The 20,242-nt window shown below is 31.1% G+C and overlaps 1 protein-coding gene across 7 annotated transcripts in view; it reads left to right on the forward strand.

The window, feature by feature from the left end:
- LOC126774163 (sodium/hydrogen exchanger 3) overlaps positions 1-20,242 on the forward strand; it is a 36,484-nt gene that overhangs the window by 11,147 nt on the left and 5,095 nt on the right. For 3 of the 7 annotated variants that reach the window (XM_050495536.1, XM_050495537.1, XM_050495538.1), the window contains exons 2-15: positions 3,971-4,199; positions 9,245-9,515; positions 13,887-14,150; positions 14,346-14,571; positions 14,647-14,874; positions 15,089-15,306; positions 15,863-15,946; positions 16,183-16,391; positions 16,471-16,596; positions 16,670-16,827; positions 16,954-17,092; positions 17,335-17,475; positions 18,445-18,535; positions 18,969-19,055. In XM_050495536.1, coding sequence (XP_050351493.1) covers positions 4,089-4,199; positions 9,245-9,515; positions 13,887-14,150; positions 14,346-14,571; positions 14,647-14,874; positions 15,089-15,306; positions 15,863-15,946; positions 16,183-16,391; positions 16,471-16,596; positions 16,670-16,827; positions 16,954-17,092; positions 17,335-17,475; positions 18,445-18,535; positions 18,969-19,055 — 2,353 coding nt within the window. In that variant the 5' untranslated portion in view covers positions 3,971-4,088. Of the gene's footprint in view, positions 1-3,734; positions 4,200-9,244; positions 9,516-13,886; positions 14,151-14,345; positions 14,572-14,646; positions 14,875-15,088; positions 15,307-15,862; positions 15,947-16,182; positions 16,392-16,470; positions 16,597-16,669; positions 16,828-16,953; positions 17,093-17,334; positions 17,476-18,444; positions 18,536-18,968; positions 19,056-19,684; positions 19,886-20,242 lie in introns of those variants that run through there. The other 4 variants (XM_050495539.1, XM_050495540.1, XM_050495535.1 and 1 more) reach the window with 3 other exon arrangements.

A 20,242-nucleotide genomic window follows, 5' to 3' on the forward strand; every position in this document is an offset into this window, starting at 1 on the left:
AGTTATTGACATGATTGACGAAATCAAAAAAATAAATTATGAACCTTGATATTTCAATGGTATATGGGTTACCTAGAGATTTGAAAGCTATTGTAGTCTACTACTACTGATACAAGATTTAAGCTAATTTGGAGGAGAAAGGAATAATATTAGTAATTTCTTGAATATATACATTTTTAGTATAGTTTTTACAATAAAAAAAAATGTTTACCTGCTTTGCTAAAGTATGCATGCGAGTAAATAAAAGTATAAAACCACCCACACACATGTATGTATGTGACACGTCATTAGAGTGTGTTATGGGTAAGCGTATTAATAGTCACGTGTGGCGCGTGCTACACTTTTTCTCCTGAATAGTTAATTTCGTTCGTTTACCGAATCCCTTTTATTAATTCTAATATATATAGATATTATAATAATTACACGTTCTACCAATTAATAAAGAGAAAAAACTCAATATAGCTCAATGAAAAATTCGCAGGATCGTCATAGACCCTTAATAAAAATAGGGATAATAGTAATTTCGAGAAAAACATATTACTTGTATTTTTTATAAAGGTATGAAAGTTGACATGAAGAAGGCATTTTTATCTGGGTTTCATTCAATAATATTATAATCAAATGATGTAGGCTTAAATTTCAACATAATATTATATATTTAAAAAAGGTATCTTTAACGTATATTAGATGTAATAATAACGTTTTTCTGACCGAATTTTGGCAAAAGTGGCCAATATTAATAACTAGCCATCTGCACAGTATAGTGTACAAGTGTGTGCGCAAGCACAGCTGCTTTTGTTATTTTCTTACATATATAGTATATGGGATAGAAATTTCAATAGACCGGTCGAGAGAGATCAGGCGCAGGTCTTATATGCTTTCTGAAAAACTAGTGGCATTATAAGACTGCTAATTTCCTAACTCCTGGCTTCAAATATTTTATAAAAAACCAAATCTTTTATTGCGCCTTTTATTGACCTGAAATTTAGACTCAAAAGCCCAGTAGTTTTAGAGAAGATCGGGGTGCTCTACTGACAAACGCTGCCCAAAAAGTATTAGTTTTACAAGAATATATTTAAAAAAATTAGAAGCACCGGTTATCTAATTAAAAACTAAGGTTTAATTTTTACAAAAAAAGAACCGTCGAATATTGGCAGTACCGACAATACCATATGTTATTTCCTAAAATTAAATTTGTGTAAAAAAATATATTTAATGTTATCTATTATATCTATCAACTAACGCGATTTCTATAAAGAGGTGATTAACTAAAAATATTAAACAAAAGTTTTAAACTGCCTAAAAAAAATAATTCCGCTTTCTCTCTATGTAATCAATAATAATGAACCTATATTTTATTTGTGAAGCAAGGTTTCTAATGTTTATACCTGAATGAGCTCAAGGAAAGAAATAATTTCTTATGTTCTAGATAATTTAGTATCGATTTTTGTAACCTTAGTCTTACCACCACAATAACGGTAGTCCGACTACCTATTAATCTGAAGGTCGTACATACGATTTTGAATCCTTGGGCTGTTGCAGAAGCACGTTAAGCTTATCTTGTAATAACAAACTTGTAGAATGTCAGTGAAAAAATGAAACGTACTATTTCTATAGTGAAAAAGTGCTTATGGGGAGAACCTACTTGAATACTCAAGAGAGATTAGCCTAATAATAATATCTTAAATATTAATGTAAAAGATAAACTATGTACTGATGTAAAATTTGATTACTTTAAAATGTGTCGCGTGTTTCGGCATAGTTACCTACTAGCTACTACTTTAAGAGCAATTGCGATCGCAAAACGCTGTGTTCGCTGTAAACCTAATAGTTTTCACGAAATAGTACGCTTCATTTTAAAATAGATATATACATATTTACTTGTATTAAATAGTATATTGCAATCGCCCTTTGATGGTTTTGAGTGTAGGCGAAATATGCGACGGGTCTTATCTAAAAATAACTACAATTATAGTTGACATTTGTTGGTAGGAATCCTAATGTTTCAAATCTTGTTCATTAATTTTTCCCGCTGGAATTTAAAATTTTAAACCAATAATTTTTGTAATGAATTGATTTTTAATAAAAAGGTTTACATATTTAAGCTAGCTGCCTCCACTTCGTACAGATAAAATAATAATTCTATCTATTCATTTAAATTTTTGTTATAATAACATTTTGCAATCCAATAACCTGCCTCCTGATTCCAATCCAAAACTATCCAAAAACCTTCTCAAACACACTCAAAAAAATCCAAAATGGTAAAGCCGTATAGGACTACAGTAGAATTATTTACATATATAAAGAATAGAAACGATAAAGTATAGATAAATATAATTGAAAGCCGGGGCCACCTGTGAACATTAACACCGTTAGAAACATTAAATATGTTGTATATATTATACAATATATTTAATGTTTACCAATACACTGCTAAGAGCCAACGATTAGATTGAATTGTGATAATACTATATTCCAAAATTGAAATTACATAAGATCGCTCTGCATTTAAACAGGAGCATAGCAAACCAAAGTATTGTTGCTTAAAATAACTGGCAAATGGATGGTACCACTTAGACTCCTCTACGAAGCCACGAAGGCACGAAGCCTCCAGTAAGTACCTACTCTCTTTTCGGTGTTTTAAGTAGTTATTATTTTATATTTGTATGTAAAATTTCAGCTTTAATGATAAAATAGCATTATCTAATTAATTACATTTAGAAAGTTTGTTCCTGATATTTCATGACGACGGCACTTGATTGTATTCCGTAACAACGTGGCCTACACGTGTTTATGAATCGTTTTAATTTCGTCCACTTTGATGGGTATTTGTTTGCGAAACGATGCAACAGCTTTGCTGGAGCTATTGTACGAGAGAAGTTCTGTAGTTGACATTTCTCTTACAAAGCATCGCGTATAAACGACTTTACTACACGTGTTGCAATTATTTGAAGAACATTAAAATTAAAGAGTTTGCTAGGATTGCTTCGGTTTCCCTTTGAAATCACATTATTCATTATTGTGTTTTGAAACGTAATTTTGTTTGAAATAATAAAAATAATGAATGATAAGCAATCTATTTGAAAAGTATATAGTACGAGCTCGCCATATATCTATTTAAATGCTTCGTTTTTTGAATTTCGAACTGATGAAAACGAATTTTGTTTTAAGTATTGTCTAGCCTTGAAAAGAGAGAGAGAGAGAGAGATAATCGGAGTAACAATTTCAGTTTTTGTTTGAATACAACTTTCCTAATAGAGTATTTTACGTAACAAAACCAACTTAAATCGAAATAAGTCCGAGACAGGCTATTCAAAAGACTTCCTTTAAAAAAATCATATTTTACATATATAAAATATATTTCGTAGCTGATTTATTATTCGGTAATCTTTATTTATAAATGTTTCTCGTAGTTGACATTTCCAAGGTTAAACTCACTAAAAATGTCCTGTTGTGTCTCAAGGCGAGGCGTTGCGGCGCCTAGACGCCGCTGCGTCGCCTCCCAAACACTTAGCCTCATTCTTCCAAACATGAAATGAACATTTATCATTGCAAACGCCCGTAAGAATCTAATCCTGGTTAGCGCTAAACGTTTATTGCTAGAAAACATATTAAAAACGAATCTACCTAGGATGGTTAGATTGTTATTGTCACACGTGCATTAAGATAATCCACATTCGAAGTTTTGTTGACGTCACAAATGGGTTTTATTGGAATTGTTTTCTTCTTAAATGTAAATACGCAACACCCACACACTCGTATTTGAAACACATTCATAAACATAGGCATCGTCTTTGTATTAGGGTATTTTAACTAAAACCAAATATTCATCTCAGCATTGCTACTAAATAACAAGTTCGGTTGCCATACTTATCAGCATAGCGAATGTTAAATTCGAAACGGTTAATGGTAAATAATTTGAGCACTTGCGAGCCACAACTCGATAAATCTTTACACACATATACTTTAGGTTGAGATGATAAGTGTTTTTATTTTAATATTATGTTGAAACATTGGGACCGTAAAGTTATATAAGTAAATGTGTTTTACGAATTAAATAATATCTATGAGGTGAAACGAGCTTGAGGATGACTTCTCTCAAGCATGGAGTGAACCTGAGCCGGCGTGCGTGTAGGCATTACATTAACCTCTTGGCTGCTGCTGCTTTCCTGGCTGTTGCGGTAGCGAGTCCTATTGAGGTGAGTATTTTTTTTTAGTATAATTTATTTATTAGTTTATCGATTAATATTTATCTATATTTGCGTAAACTTGAACGTTATCTTGCTTATTGTACTATGGAACACTAATATTTCAGGTATCATATTATATTTGCCAACTAGTAATATTTTTTTAGTTAGTTTTTTAAAAACAATGATGAATGAAAATGAATGTGTTATATTTTTATTTATTCAAAAACGTCCGGTAGCTTTTTAGTTCGTCCGGCATGTTTTCATTCAGCTTCAAAAATAATGTATACTTTAAAGGAACTTTATGTATAATACAGCTTTTTGTGTTCCAACATTTCAAAACGTGGTTGAATTGTGCTTACAAAGATGTACATGTACATTCTAGAAACGTTATTTTTCTTGTGTAACTAAAACATCTTTTTATTAGAAGTAATGGAAAAATAATTTTTTTTTTTGTATTGACTATATTCAAAGTATCTATTGGAGTTTAAATTCTATTTTTTTTTAAATAATACAATAGCGCACTTGAATTTTGATAAATAGCGGATATGAGATAGTTAACTTTGTGTTTTGCTTAAGTGATATTTTCGCGATGAACCGATTTTGGCTGACATCTCCAAAAGAGATTATTTGGATATTGTAATTTGTAAATACATTATTTTAAGATTGAGGCCTCCTATGATGCTAGACGTAACGTCCGACTTCAGCGTAAGCTTCCGATCAACGTTTAAACGCCAGACACAGTACACCGATCAATACATCGTAGCAGCAAACGACGTACTGATCATCGATATTCAACGAGGTGTTTTTTTCTTAATTTAGATATTTTGTTCTGACGCTAGACACTATGTTTACGCTGCAATGGTTCGATATCAATATAGCCGCTTACAAAGTCAATATACCGATATCAGCGTTTTAAAGAGATCAACAACGGTACATGAAATATAATAATATTTGGAAATGCATGTATGTTTTTGTTTTATTATTCGCAACAACAATGCAGATTAATTTTTAAATCCAAAATAGTATAGATAGTCACGGATCATTATAATAATCGATTTGGAAATCTTTAATATGTGTAAAAGTAGGCTAATAAAGCAATATATTAGTCGCTATGTCTGCATTACACTATAGGAGTGAATGTATATGTTATTTATTTGTTTTATTATTTTAAATCTTGTGATCCTGTGTCCAAGGATCAATGCAATGTATTTAGTGATAAAATCGACATTAACTAAAGATTTTTATCTAACTTTACATCACTAACTAACTAAGCAACCAATGTAATTGGCTGTAAATGTCTTACTGACGGGTTATGGCTTGCACTCCTTTTAAGGAAAAAGGTTTGGAGATTTTTCCGCAACGCTGTTCCAATACAGATACTGAATGGTATCTGTTATTGAATTAAACGGTGTATTTTTTGTTAGGATTATTAGTCTCCGTTGATAACGGCCTCAGTACCAGAAATCGTTTAGGAGAGCATAATTATCTAAGAGGCATTTGTTAGGAATATGTCAAATTAGTTAAAAAGCAGTATATTGTCAGTAAGTTAGTATCTACGTCAATTGACAGTAGACGGCTATGTATGAGTAGGGTTTATGCTTTATATCTCTATAGCAATTAATACGTACATGCATTATATAGTGTACTAGTTTTCGCCCGCGTGTTGCCCGTTCCCCAGATTTTAGACATAAAGAATATCCTATCTCCTTCCTGGAGGCTTAAACTTGCTTCATACTAAACTTCATAAAAATCGGTTAACAGTCGGTTAGCAATGGTTGACTGTAAAAGCTTTACACAGACAGACACAGTAACTTTTAAATATTTAATATTTGTCCAGACAAAGAGATAGACAAGACTAAAGACAAATAGTGATAATAATACACCATCAACTATGTATACTATTTTTTAAGTATATTTTTGTTAATAAAATTGAAATATACCGATAAAATAAATTATTCAAATAAAAACGCAAGTGTTTATTAGTTGCAAAATGTAAGTATAAAAATATGTTCCATGAATATCTATTACCAAGGTCACATACACCGGCAAAGTGTCTGCAGAAAGGTCAAGATACAATCTGCAGCTGGCAAGAATTCAGCCTCACTCCGCAGAATCTGAACAACGGTTTACTTACAGCTATGTATTATTTATTGCAATTAAGATTTTTAAATAGTTTTTTGTTCGCTTCAGCTATATGAATATAAGCGTGACCAGTGAAAATAAATCTAATACCAAATACATGAATTTGTTCTGATACTGGTTGGATTAAATAAGTACAGGTATGTTTGGGGTTAGTTTTTTATTTTTTAAATTATTTACTTTAAAAGTGAAATTATTTATCTTATAATCTTTTTAAATATAGAATTATATTATCCTATAATTTAGATTCTACTGAAAATTTGTTTTCAACTACAACGATTGAAATCAAATCAAAATCCTTTATTCAATATAGAAGCATACACTTACTTAATGATATCAAATTAAAAACTACTACCGGTTCCGAGAAGAACTGAACCTGGGAAGAATCGACGAAAGAAATTTTGCCCGATTATATTTTTTAGTCAAATTTTGTCATTGTTTACAATAACAGCCTGTGAATGTCCCACTGCTGGGCTAAGGCCTCCACTCCCATTGTGAGGAGAAGATTTGGAGCTTATTCCACCACGCTGCTCCAATGCGGGTTGGTGGAATACACGTAGCAAAATTTCAGTGAAATCAGGAAAACATCGTAAGGAAACCTGCATGTGTCTACATGCAGATTTCCTTACGATGTTTTCCTTCATCGTCAAGCACGAGATGAATTATAATAACAAATTAAGCACATGAAAATTGTGAGGAGAAGGTTTGGAGCTTATTCCACCACGCTGCTCCAATGCGGGTTGGTGGAATACACGTAGCAAAATTTCAGTGAAATCAGGAAAACATCGTAAGGAAACGTGCATGTGTCTACATGCAGGTTTCCTTACGATGTTTTCCTTCATCGTCAAGCACGAGATGAATTATAATAACAAATTAAGCACATGAAAATTTAATGGTGCTTGCCGGGGAACCCACGATCATCGGTTAAGAACGCGTGAACGTTCTTACCACTGGGCCATCTCGGCGTTTGTCATTGTCATTGTTTACAAATTTTAAATACAATAAAGAAATAGCTAGAAGTCGATCGGTTCATTTCCAAGTTATGCTGACATCCATGAACTCCATAACAATGCACTTACAAACTATTTCTTGTTGATGTTAGTTACTACACCAAAAGTACTCTAGATGGTTCGACAAAATAGATATGTGCATATATAACCGCTGTGGGTACTTATTTTTACCATTTTGGTATTCCAGATATTTTTATTTATAGTAAATATTCACTCTTATGGAACAAAAATTAAAACTTCCTAATGGAGGTAAATAAGTATTATAACAGTGGAACAATATATATTATATAAAGTTCACTGTAGCATCGAAAAATTTAGCTTGCGTTTTAGTATTTTTTAACTTGGGGTTAAAAAATACTAAAACGCAAAAAATATGTTTGTTGTGAAATAAAAACTTTCTTCAATTACCTAATTTTAAAAAGCTGCGGAAGCAAATTAGTGCATGCGCAACAAAAACGTTTATAATGAAATGAAATGAATGTTTAAAAATAAATCGATTATTTTTCCTACATTTCTTAATAGTACTAATATAAACACAAATATTATACTGTTATTTTTAAACTAAACTGCATATCCAATCAAGAAACAATGTAACGTAATTTAGATTTTTCAGAGTTCTATATAGGTACCTAAATTACATACTTAGTTAAACAGTATGTTTAGAAGGAGTATATTTTACAAAAGTAATATATATATATATATATATATATATATATATATATATATATATATATATATATATATATATGTCTAATCTGGAAGTTTTTGTATGCCTCAATATAAAATCAACAAAAAATGCGGACTGAACGCAATCAAACCTTGCTAGTGAACCTTTAATTCTAAGTAGATAATCAAGATGGCTGAAAATGTTTTTCTAGACAAAACAAGGTGGTGTTAAATCAATTTTAGTGTTAAGTAAGTTTAAAAGTTTGTATGTAAATATAGGTGATCATTTTTAAACGCTTTTTACTTAAAGAAACAGCGAAAAATAGCCTAATTTCTCTACTGTCAAACTATAGCCTCTTCAATAAAAAAAATCAATTAAAATCAGTGTAGGGTATCAGCGAAGATATAGAGTAGAGATCTAGCCGCAATTGCGAGATACAATAAATGTAAGTTTAAATGAACCATTTATTTGAAATTAACCAAACGACTTTGAACTGAACCACCGCTGCAAAATTTAATGGTGGACCGTAGAGAGGACTAGTAAAATATATTAAATCCATCTTAATTAATTTTACAGTACATAGAAACGCTCAATTAGCAGAGTGTTAAGGAGTGGTATTAATATTATGACATAAAATGATTTTATGAGTCTAAAGTTTCACTGTTTTTCTTCAATTTATTACATGCCTTTAATAAAGTTTATTGGATTGAGGTCTTAATATAATATGATATTGAAAACAATATACTATAGGTTTAACCTATAAAGCTATTCATTTCGTAATATTGTTGTCAAATGTTAACATTGAGATACGTTATACTTTTTTGTAAACTTTTTATTAAAATCGATATTTTTCCAAAATGTACGGTTCAATATCTTCTCAGAAGACCAAAGACCCTGTTAGTTTTTGAGATTAGCAAATATAATCAAAACCGGATTTGAGGATAACAACAGATTATGTCTTTGGTATATTTTAAATTAAAAAATTACCGTATGTTAATAGTATAACTTTTTAATTTGCTTGACTTAGTGTCAGCGCATTAATCGTAATTATTAATACAGTGAAAAGGTTTGTTTTAGATTGGTTCCAAAATTATTCGTTGCCTTTAAATTCGGGCCTATACATGTTATACGAACAATGAGTAACGAGTATTTGTAAATATAATCTGTATTATATTTATTACAAGAAGCATAAAAATTAAAAAAAAACCAAACTTATGTTATTTCTTATCCATTTCTAGAGCACTACAAAACAGAGTCCGTCCATAAGAATCGATGGGATCTCCACGTATCCAGGGCTCGGTTTCGGCCCCATGGGCCCTGTGGCTCCGCTGCCAGGAGAGCCACCCGGCACTCAGCTACGTCAACAACAGGAAACGACAACGGAAACCACGACCACTGTCAAACCGAAGAAGGAAAGGACATTGGTCATAGCAGCCGTGGAATTTCACAGAGTCGAGACTCCGTTTCTGATCGGTGTTTGGATTTTCTTTGCCAGTCTTGCTAAAATAGGTAAGAGATTTCCACATAATAGTATATTTCGAAAATAGTGTGTAGTTCGTTTACAATCTATAAACAATTTTAGGTGTAGTATAATCAAAAAAATATTTATATAACCAAATACACATTAAAAAAAGAATGCAGTCCGCTTGATAACGGTAGAGTTACTCGTAAATTGTATCGATTTAAGTAAAAATAATTATAACGATTACTTTTAACAAATATATCAGATAATTTCTATATAGGAGTGTGATATACAATTTATTACCGCAATAATAATAAATTATATTTATTCAGCTGTCAAAGAAAAAAACGTTATATGAATATGAATCACATATTTGTTTTTATAATCACGTAGAATGAGAAGCAAATGTCCATATTCGTTAATAGTAGTATCGCATTGGATGCTATTTAAATAGATACGTGCAGAATATTATCAGCCGTGTACGTGTAGGTCATTAATGTTGCATACAAAATTAGAACAGCGAAAATAGCAACACATTAATTACCTTTAAGAGCTTGTAGTCAAGACGTATCACTTACAGGACGCGACTCAGGGGGTAACTAAGAGATTTCTATGTAACTATTAGGTGTAAGCTTGCTTGAACTACAACGTAATAATACTTAGTATACAAATATAATAGCCAGGATATCCTATGATTATACATTTCGCTATTTGCAATATTGTTGCGTAATTTGTACATAAGAACCTTAATATTTTATATACTAAAATCTACCTAAAAATATATAATTTAATTCAAATAAAAGAAATTAAAAAAAATAGTCGTATCCAATTTTTTTTTTATATGCATGACATAACAAGTCGACCGAAACGTGTATACAAATATGCAGGATAATCATAAAATTAACCAGTACTTAAAGATAAAAGAAAAATCTGCTTTAATTTGCATTTAAAATCAAATACTATTTATTAATCGTCGTCATAATTCAAAATATATTACACTGTGCACGGATATCAATGCTTTTGAAAACTTAAATTATAATATCGATGAATCATTTTATTTAATTAGATTATCACAATTGTTTGGGATTTATTTTTATTATTGCCATTATATATTTTATAAGTTTGGTTTTTTCCTAAGCTATACCTATTAATGTCTGGTAATATTAATACTGTTTTTATTTTAATATCACTAGTATAAAAAGCTGTTTGATTTTATCATCACTATATCTCTAGAAGCATTCTAATCCCAAAAATCTCGTAAAAAATATTATTCTCGGAAAGAATAAGGCGACATGTACTTTTTCAGTAATTAAAATTTATTGAATCCATTTTTTTGACCAAAATCCAAATTTATTGACAAAAAATATTGTATCCATTTTTTTAATATTTTTGTATAAGAGTTTACCAGACACCTTAAGAACTCGAATGCCATCCTTGTCTTGAGCTTGCTCTGGATTTTTTTGATCGTCTAACAGTAAATACATTTTTTCGTTTCTTTTTTAAAAAGCTTCTTCGATGTTTAGTTTTGCATATATTTACATGTGAAAGAGTATTACTTTTGTTATGTTTGGTGATTTTTTGGCTGATTTTTTCAGATGTTGGTAAATAATATGCTACTTGATCCATACATGGCTTACCTGTAAGAGCCGGTACAAAAGGAGATGGTATTTTTGGTGAAAAATCAGCATAACCTCTACCAGTTTGTTTTCCATGTGAGGGACACTCAGCATCAATTTCAAAAGAAGAAGTTGTAAAAATTGACATAGACATTTCTTCGCCAGAAATAGGATGTGTATATTTATCTTCATATCTTAAAGTATGAAATCGATTGTGATATTTTCCAGATTTGTTTATTGATTTTAAGTTAAATGAATTACTAGATGTCCTTGAATAAAGTAATGAGTCTTTTGGTGAAAAAACTTTACTTCTAAATTGACATCCCACGTCTCTGATATATACTATTGTGTCGATGCTGCCTCTGTCTTTTAGATCAATATTTGGTATGCATTTGCAATCAATACAGTCGTATTGACAAAATTTACTGGCCATACAACACTTGAATGGCATTGGATTAGGAAAATACGGTGATAATGAAGGTGATGTACAGGTCATGTTAGGTTTCAAGGCAAATCTTGGCGAATATTCGCTTAAATACTCACACGTATTCTGTGTTGCATTATATTGTTGATTTGCTGTACTAATGAGCGATTCTTCTTGACATGCGGACATATATTTATGCTGTGGACTACAATCAGTGCTGATAACCTCTTCATGTTTATTTAAAATGTCATCGTAATAAAAGCTTTCAGCAAAAGGCACGCATAAAGGCAAATTAATACATCGAGGGCGATGCAAGCAAGGTGGTATAAATTCACAATTATTTTTAAGAACATTTGCTCTTTGACAAGATGGCACGACAGTGCACGGTGGGTGATGCCTACAAGCTTTTGTTATTCTTATCATTTTCGGATTATGCTTTATGGTAGACACGTTTTCTACACATTTGGAGCTTGCGTATGTTTCCGTAGGTAAAATTTGACAAATTGGTATCAATTCGCAAGGTGGGCTGTGACTACAGATATCATTATTCTCTTTGTTAATGATATTTTCCTTAAGATCAATATTATCATATATGGGAGAATTATTTGACTTCACATAATCTTCCTCTTCTGTAGTGCTTAAGATTTCTACTTTTTCTTTACATTTTGGACAAACTATGTACTTTTTAGATTTAGATTTCACTTTAACGCCATTTATTCTCATTGTTTTTACTTCAGTCTGCTTAGGAACAGATATGAGTTCTAAATCACATTTTACTGTTGGTTCAGTAGTGTTAGTATTTAAGAGCTTACTGCCATGATTTTGGTCACACTTAGAAATTTTTGATTTGCCGTTTTTATTTTGTTTTATAACATCTGGTGTTAATTTTGTGGTACTAGTAATTTGATCGGCTAATGTTAAATATTTATTATTTTTAGCTAGTTCAGTCAGAGACTTTTTATCTGTACATGGACATGCATACGAAAATAATTGACACGGACAAGGATCTTCAATACGCCTTCCACGGTCTTTCCTTTTAGATTTCTTTTCTTTTTGTTCTGGTTTAGTGTACTCCGTTTGATATTTAGCGTATGACCAAAATTTTTGCTTTCGATTGTCTTCACGTTTGATGATGCCATCATCGTTATCGTTAAGGCAAATTTCCGAAGAAAGTATTGGTTTATTTAAGCGTTTCTTCTTTACTTTTTTGACATTTATTTGAAAACTATCTTGTAGTCGTAATTTTGGTTGAATTAAAGTGGAACATTTTTGAACAATTGCTTCAGATTTACCGCCAAATCCACTTAAATTAGTTTTATCACTCACATTGAGATTATTGTTTGAAATTGTTAGTTGAGGTATACAATGATATGAGTGCCTTTTGATTAGTTTATCTAAGTCATAAAAAAATGTGCTAGTTGATCTTATTATGAATTTGTCACTGCTATTTTTATTTAACGCATGATATTTTTCACTTGTTACGTAAGGTGTTTCTTCAAAAGTACATTCATTGCTTTTTGATTTTCTTTTATCATTGTTATTGCAAAAATCTCTGTTGTTCTGTGTATCATAAACATTTTTTCCTTTTTGAGTATGATATACATCACAAAGCGGTCTAGGAGCAAAAATGTCTAATAAGTTTGTTAATGATTTTATTTGATTTCTTTTTAAGTTAATTGAATTATTCATGTCTTTAAATCGTTGTCAAGCGCTAAAAGAAAAGTAAAACTATACCATTATAAAATTTTAAGTAGTTACTTGCTTCGAAGCCACTTGGAATTTTTTAAATCTTTTAATATATAGTAAATATTTTATAATTCAGTATTTTGATATTGACACTGACTTATATATTAAGTCACAGAATTCTATTAGTAACTCTATGGCCAAAGTGAAATAAAAACTGTATAAGATTTTTTATTGATCAGATAATAACATTAAAAAAACACTCAATTATTTATTTAGCTATTGCATAACAAATTATGTATGAAAACTGAACTCTATTACTAAAATAAGATTGTATATTATATAGATACAATATTTTTCAGACACATTTAAAAGAGATCTTTTTGGCCAGCATTTTCACGCTTATACTTTTTACTTTGTACAATATTTTACGCTTACTGCAATGGTATAATACGGTAAGATACCTAAATATAAAAATGTTTTTGTTTAAAATATAAAATGAAGATGTAAAATCTTACAAATTTAAAATTTGATAAAAAACATTTCATTATTCTTTCGATATATGTAGGTGAAAACTTGATGCATATTTATTATTAGTAGGTTGGTCAAATATAAACTTATGTTTACACCGAGTTGTATAATAGTTAATGTAGTTTAATTTATAATTATACCTAATGTGTCTTTTTATTTTACAGGGTTTCACATGGCACCGAAATTGTCTAAAATGTTTCCGGAGTCATGTTTGCTTATCTTTGTTGGAGTTTTAATTGGAGCCCTTCTTTTAAGTACTCACAGTGTCCATGTACAGCCGCTAACACCTGACACTTTCTTTCTCTACATGTTGCCGCCAATTATATTAGACGCTGGATATTTTATGCCTAATAGATTATTCTTCGATCATCTCGGAACTATTCTGCTATTTGCCGTAGTTGGTACCGTATTCAACACTTTAACAATAGGTGCGTTTTTACATATAATAAATACCTACTTTAATATACACTTTAAGTATGACTTCGTCTTTAGTAACATATTTATAAACTTTTCAACATTATTTATAAAGAAATATATAGTTGTAATCTTTGATTTTAAAACAAATATATATATATGTATATTATTATATTTTTTTACTTCTTATTTTAATTGTTTGTTAATAGGTGCGTCTTTGTGGGCTTGTGGCCAAACTGGTATGTTTGGATGCACAACGCCATTATTGGATATGTTGTTATTTGGAGCACTGATTTCTGCAGTGGACCCAGTTGCAGTTCTTGCAGTCTTTGAAGAAATACATGTTGATGAAGTTCTTTATATTGTTGTATTTGGGGAATCCTTACTTAATGATGCAGTTACTGTAGTACTGTACCATATGTTTGAGGCATATACGTAAGTAAATTACGCAGCATTTTGGTGTTGACGAAATATTGCAAAACATAATATGAATAATACCATTATTTGCAGGGAGATGGGGGCATCTCGGCTCGTGTATACTGATTTCCTTGCTGGATTTGCATCTTTCCTAGTAGTAGCAATTGGTGGTACTTGCATTGGTGTCATATGGGGTTTCGGTACCGGCCTTGTGACTCGCTTTACTAACGAAGTTAGAGTTATCGAACCCATTTTTATATTTGTTATGGCATATTTAGCATATTTAAATGCTGAGATGTTTCACATGAGTGGAATTTTAGCGTAAGTGCCATATTTATTCAAATTATAGTATTAACCTACATATTTGTATGTAAAAATCATCTTCTACATATATGGTATTTTAAAATCACTTTTATTTGAAATCCTTCATAAATAAACAATTTTCTAGTTTTACCATTAACAATGTAAGTGATGTAAATAAAAGGTATTTACCATCGATTTGATCGGAATTAACGTACTTATTTATTCATACCAGTATCACATTTTGCGGGATAACAATGAAGAACTACGTAGAAGGAAATATATCGCACAAATCACACACAACCATCAAATATACTATGAAGATGTTATCATCATCATCGGAAACAATTATATTCATGTTCCTTGGCGTGGCGACTGTCAACAACAACCATGATTGGAATACTTGGTTTGTCTTATTGACCATCGTTTTTTGCTCAGTCTTTCGCATAATAGGTGAGACATTAATAATTTAATTATACATTGCAGCTGTTTATGTTAAGAGTTGTTCCTACTGAATTAGCTTTAGGCGTTTAATAAGAAAAAACCGAGATGGCCTAGTGGTTAGAACGCGTGAATCTTAACTGACGATCGTGGGTTCAAACCCGGGCACCCACCACTGAATTTTCATGTGCTTAATTTGTGATTATAATTCATCTCGTGCTTGACGGTGAAGGAAAACATCGTGAGGAAACCTGCATGTGTCTAATTTCATTGAAATTATGCCACATGTGTATTCTACCAACCCGCATTGCAGCAGCGTGGTGGAATAAGCTCCAAACCTTCTCCTCAAAAGGGAGAGGAGGCCTTAGCCCAGCAGTGGGACATTAACAGGCTATTACTGTTTAATAAGAGTATTATTCGTTGTGATACCCAAAACGGTTCGAATTCATTGTTTTAAATATTACTTATGTTTTTGTATCTATAAGTTTAACTAAATAATAATCAGTATTGATTACATGTATTTAAAGCAATATGGAAGAAAAGTCGATAATTTATTTTGTTCTTTTAGGTGTTTATATATTTAGTGCAGTGGCTAATAAGTTCCGCCTGCACAAACTAAATACGGTTGAAAAATTCGTTATGTCATATGGAGGTAAACATTTTTTTAACTTTTAGATATATGACTTTACATAAAAACTTTCAATGTCCATTATAACATTCTGTTTATTTTCATTTTACTCAAAACATTGTCGGTATTACATTGTGCCATCGTCCCATTTAAAATAACTGCCAGTAATTCATACTAGCATGTATGTTTATGTGTGCAAGCAATAAAAGATTTTATGTAAACATCCACACCCATGGCCTAAATCTACTCTTACTACACAGGTCTTCGAGGCGCGGTCGCATTTGCATTAGTGCTATTAATAGATCCAGAAGTAGTAAAACTTCAGCCAATGTTCGTAACAACTACGATAGCAGTCATATACTTTACAGTATTCATTCAAGGAATAACAATAAAACCACTTGTGAAGATATTAAACGTCAAAACTGCAGAGAAAAGGAAGCCAACGATGAATGAACGAATACACGAGAGGGTATATTTATATTTGTAATAAAATACATTCTATTAGTTAATCAGATGTGGAAATTTCCTAAATTGTTGTTTATATCTAGTTCATGGATCACTTGATGGCGGGCATAGAAGATATATTGGGAAAACATGGTAACCATCACATACGAGATAAATTTAAGAGATTCGACAATCGATTTATTAGACCGTTCTTGCTAAGGAATTATCAGGTAATGAGCACCAACATAGCTCATAATCTGTATTGATAAACAAACCTGTGAATTAAATTAATTAAATTGTCAGGGAGCTGAGCCAAAAATTCTAGAAACTTATTCAAAGCTTGCTATGAGGGACGCCATTGAATACATGCAAAGGAATGCCTCGACCATTGGAAACATTTCCGGTGCTGAGTCAATGTCAGCTATCTTTAAGAATTATACTAATGCTAACTTCAATGGAAGGTATATATCAATTATCGAATTTATGACGTAATTAAAATACATCACAATAAAAGTATTTAAAACAAAATATCTAATATTTGTACAACAGCATTGTTTTGATTATTTTGATGGATTAAAATGTTTTAGCCCGAGTTTGACTCAATTGGATTCATCAACTTGGAATATCGACATGCAGGAATTGGAATATAATCCGTCAAAAAAGGATCTAACAGACGCTAGAATTCACCATCTGCTTGCTGAAGAACTATGCAAACCATATCGACGCGTAAGTTTAAACAGACATGATGATAATCATTATCATATCATGGTTAGTTATAATATATTTCTCCTTGATAGAGAGTTTTCATTATGAGTTGAGAATTGAGAGCATTTACAAAACAGCTTATGTAATGGATATCTTTTCATGTAAATAAATACTCAGAATTCAAAATATTTTAACTGAGCATCATTAAGCATGTGTACATTTTATGGTAAATTTACAAAAATCCTTTATTTACTTGTCTCCAGCACCGTCGTTTGAGTTACAGTCGACATGCCGTAAACGATCGTGATTTGGGCACACAGGTTAACTACAAAACACATATGAATATACGCAGACTAGTTGGCGATCGGAAACACCACCATAAGCGCAGTAAGAGAGGCAAGCAAGTGAGTACATAGTATTATATTTACCATAAACAGTAAGTGTTTAATTTGTAGTATGTTACTGTTACAGTTGTAGTTTTTTATTGGGGATCTATACAAATAAAATCAATAAAACCTTTACAAGACCTGTTTATATTAGTATTTAGCAGTAGTAATATATACTGTTTCAACTTCTGCTCTCTAATGTATAAACTTTAGTGCAATTAATAATCATAAACCAAATTAATTAAACACAACAAATTTGTTTATATTATATATAATATAATAAAACATAATTTCTGTACTTTTACCATTGTTGCTCTGACATTCGAAAGAAGAAAACACGGCGCTTAACTTATCAGTCGCTAAACAGCGTTTATAAGAAAGGCCGAAATTAATATTTTTTAACAAATGCTGACGATGAATTATGTACAGCGAGTATATTTGGTAATAATAATAATGTCCTCCAGACCGATTTCAGTTACAGTGGCCAATCTTAAGAGAGATTAGCCAACTGCGCAGGGCATATGTGGGCATAGTGTGCAAACATAGGTGCACCCTCTATTCCCTAACTCTCATAATCCGATGGGACGGCAATCCTACACGACCGAAGAGTTCAGAAATATTGCGAATAGGAATAATGTCTATCTCTTGAAAATTCTTTTGCATGGTATTAAATATAGATCCTTGCTTTGTACCAGACTCCGAATTTTTAGCTAATAAAATTACTCTTCATGATATTTTTCTTATTTTGTAAAAAGTTTTTATAGTTTATTTCTTGAGGGCTTTTTAAAATTAAATTGAATGTAATATTTATAAGTTAAATTGCTTACATGAAACATGTTTGACTGTTTTGGATATAGTTAATTTAAAATCGTTACCTAATGCTTTTTATAAAAACCATGAAATAAGTTCGCTGTATTTAACATTTTTTGTAATATTTAATATTATCGGTTAGATGCATGTTGATGTTAATAACTTTTTTTATTACAGGATGGGAAAAATCATGTAACTTTCCCCGAATTCCAGCAAAACGGTTCGGCCAAACAGTTCACGCACGGTAAAAAAAAATATTATAGATTAGGTACTTAATAATTCTTTAATACTAACACGAGTGTCAGTCGCATGCACGTGTGGGATCAGAAATATTTTATTTTTTTGCAGGCACCATTATTATTTTTACTAATTTGCGACAAATTGATTTCTTACATGCTTTTTATATTTTTGGTATTACGCTTTTGTTTTGTTAAATCACATAGCTTTTATTGCAAAAAATTAAGTTTGTATATCACACACGCTATATTATGTTGCATGCGTGATCATAATATTCTTTGATGTTTTTAATTTGAATCATTACGCCCAAAATTTAAATTAACGTAAAATATTTGCAATTAAAATGTAAAAGGTAAAGTTAAGTAAGGTTCAAAATAAATTATAGTTAATTCACGAAATACTTAAAATTTTTATTTAGTTTGTAGTTATTAATGTCAATCATAGCCAGTGTCCATTGTCAACAGACTACATTGATGAAGTATTGCAAGAGGATGAGGAGCAACCACGTCGGGAGAATGATGATGGCGGTATAACTTTCACTGCAAAATCCCGTAGGTATTTTGCATGTGATACGTTTGATATCCTTTATTTTGGATTTGAACATTACTTTTATTGAATTTCTATTATACATTACGTCTGTACTAGAAGTTCTAAATTCATTTATTTGTTAATTACGTAATATGTTCAAATTCAGATAAACTTGTTGTTGTGAATAAAATGTTGTTTGCTACTTATCTTAAACTTTACTTACTTTAAAAAAATATACTAAAATGTTATGGGATTAACAAATTGGTACGTATTTAAAAACTATGAATAGGTTTAATTTTTCCGACAGCTGATATGGGAATGATAGCATGTTGAAAGTGACTATTTATAAATTATTTTTTTATCAATTACATTAAAAGTTATTATGAAATCAAACCGCTTAGTCGCTTGAATTTTGATCGCGTGTGTGTCTTCATTTTTTTACATTTAATTGACTAATTATGTCTTTAAAAACGCTAAGTTTGCTAGTATGAATTCTGTGACGTAACCCTTTTATACGTATTTTTCACTTGCTCATATCCGCTTTTTACCATTTTTTTTTGTGTTTGATCCTCGTTTTCTTCCCTTCTGGCAACTTCATGTGGCACCGCAAACTAACAAATACCGTCGAAAACTGGCGATCCTAAATTATCAGCTGGATATGATGAAGTCAGTCCGACGTCGTCGCATAAAGAGAATAGTAGTTCTCTTCTAAATCAATTGGCTAACCTGCCTGGCTTCAATCCTCTGAAAGCGAGAATCGTAAAACAGTACGCTAAAACACCTGAAGAAATACTGCCGACAGCTGTTGAGAAATCCTTACCGTGGAGAAGGGACAGATCCACGTATAACTTTGGTATGTGTATTAACAAAAATTTAACTCAACAAATTGTTCGCTTCTGGATGACCAAAGGTTTACGTTAAAGCGCATTCTGCTTATGCTATATCTTTATGTTATTGTTGTTTTAGTATCGGCGCTTCTTGGGTCATCTGACCAACAAAAATTTAGATTCCCTTGCATGTACGATGTCCTTCTAGTATCTGATCTGGTAGAGGTTTGTCTTAGTTTTCATTAGGGAAAAAGAAAACCAACAATGCAAGAAATATTATTCGGAATATTAATGACACCATATTTTTAATGACAAAAACTAATACATCTTGTATATTTGGTTTCCTCGCTACTATTGTACGTAATACGCATAACCTTAGTATA

This window comes from Nymphalis io, chromosome 16 (assembly GCF_905147045.1).
Source record: "Nymphalis io chromosome 16, ilAglIoxx1.1, whole genome shotgun sequence".
Lineage (NCBI taxonomy): Eukaryota > Metazoa > Arthropoda > Insecta > Lepidoptera > Nymphalidae > Nymphalis > Nymphalis io.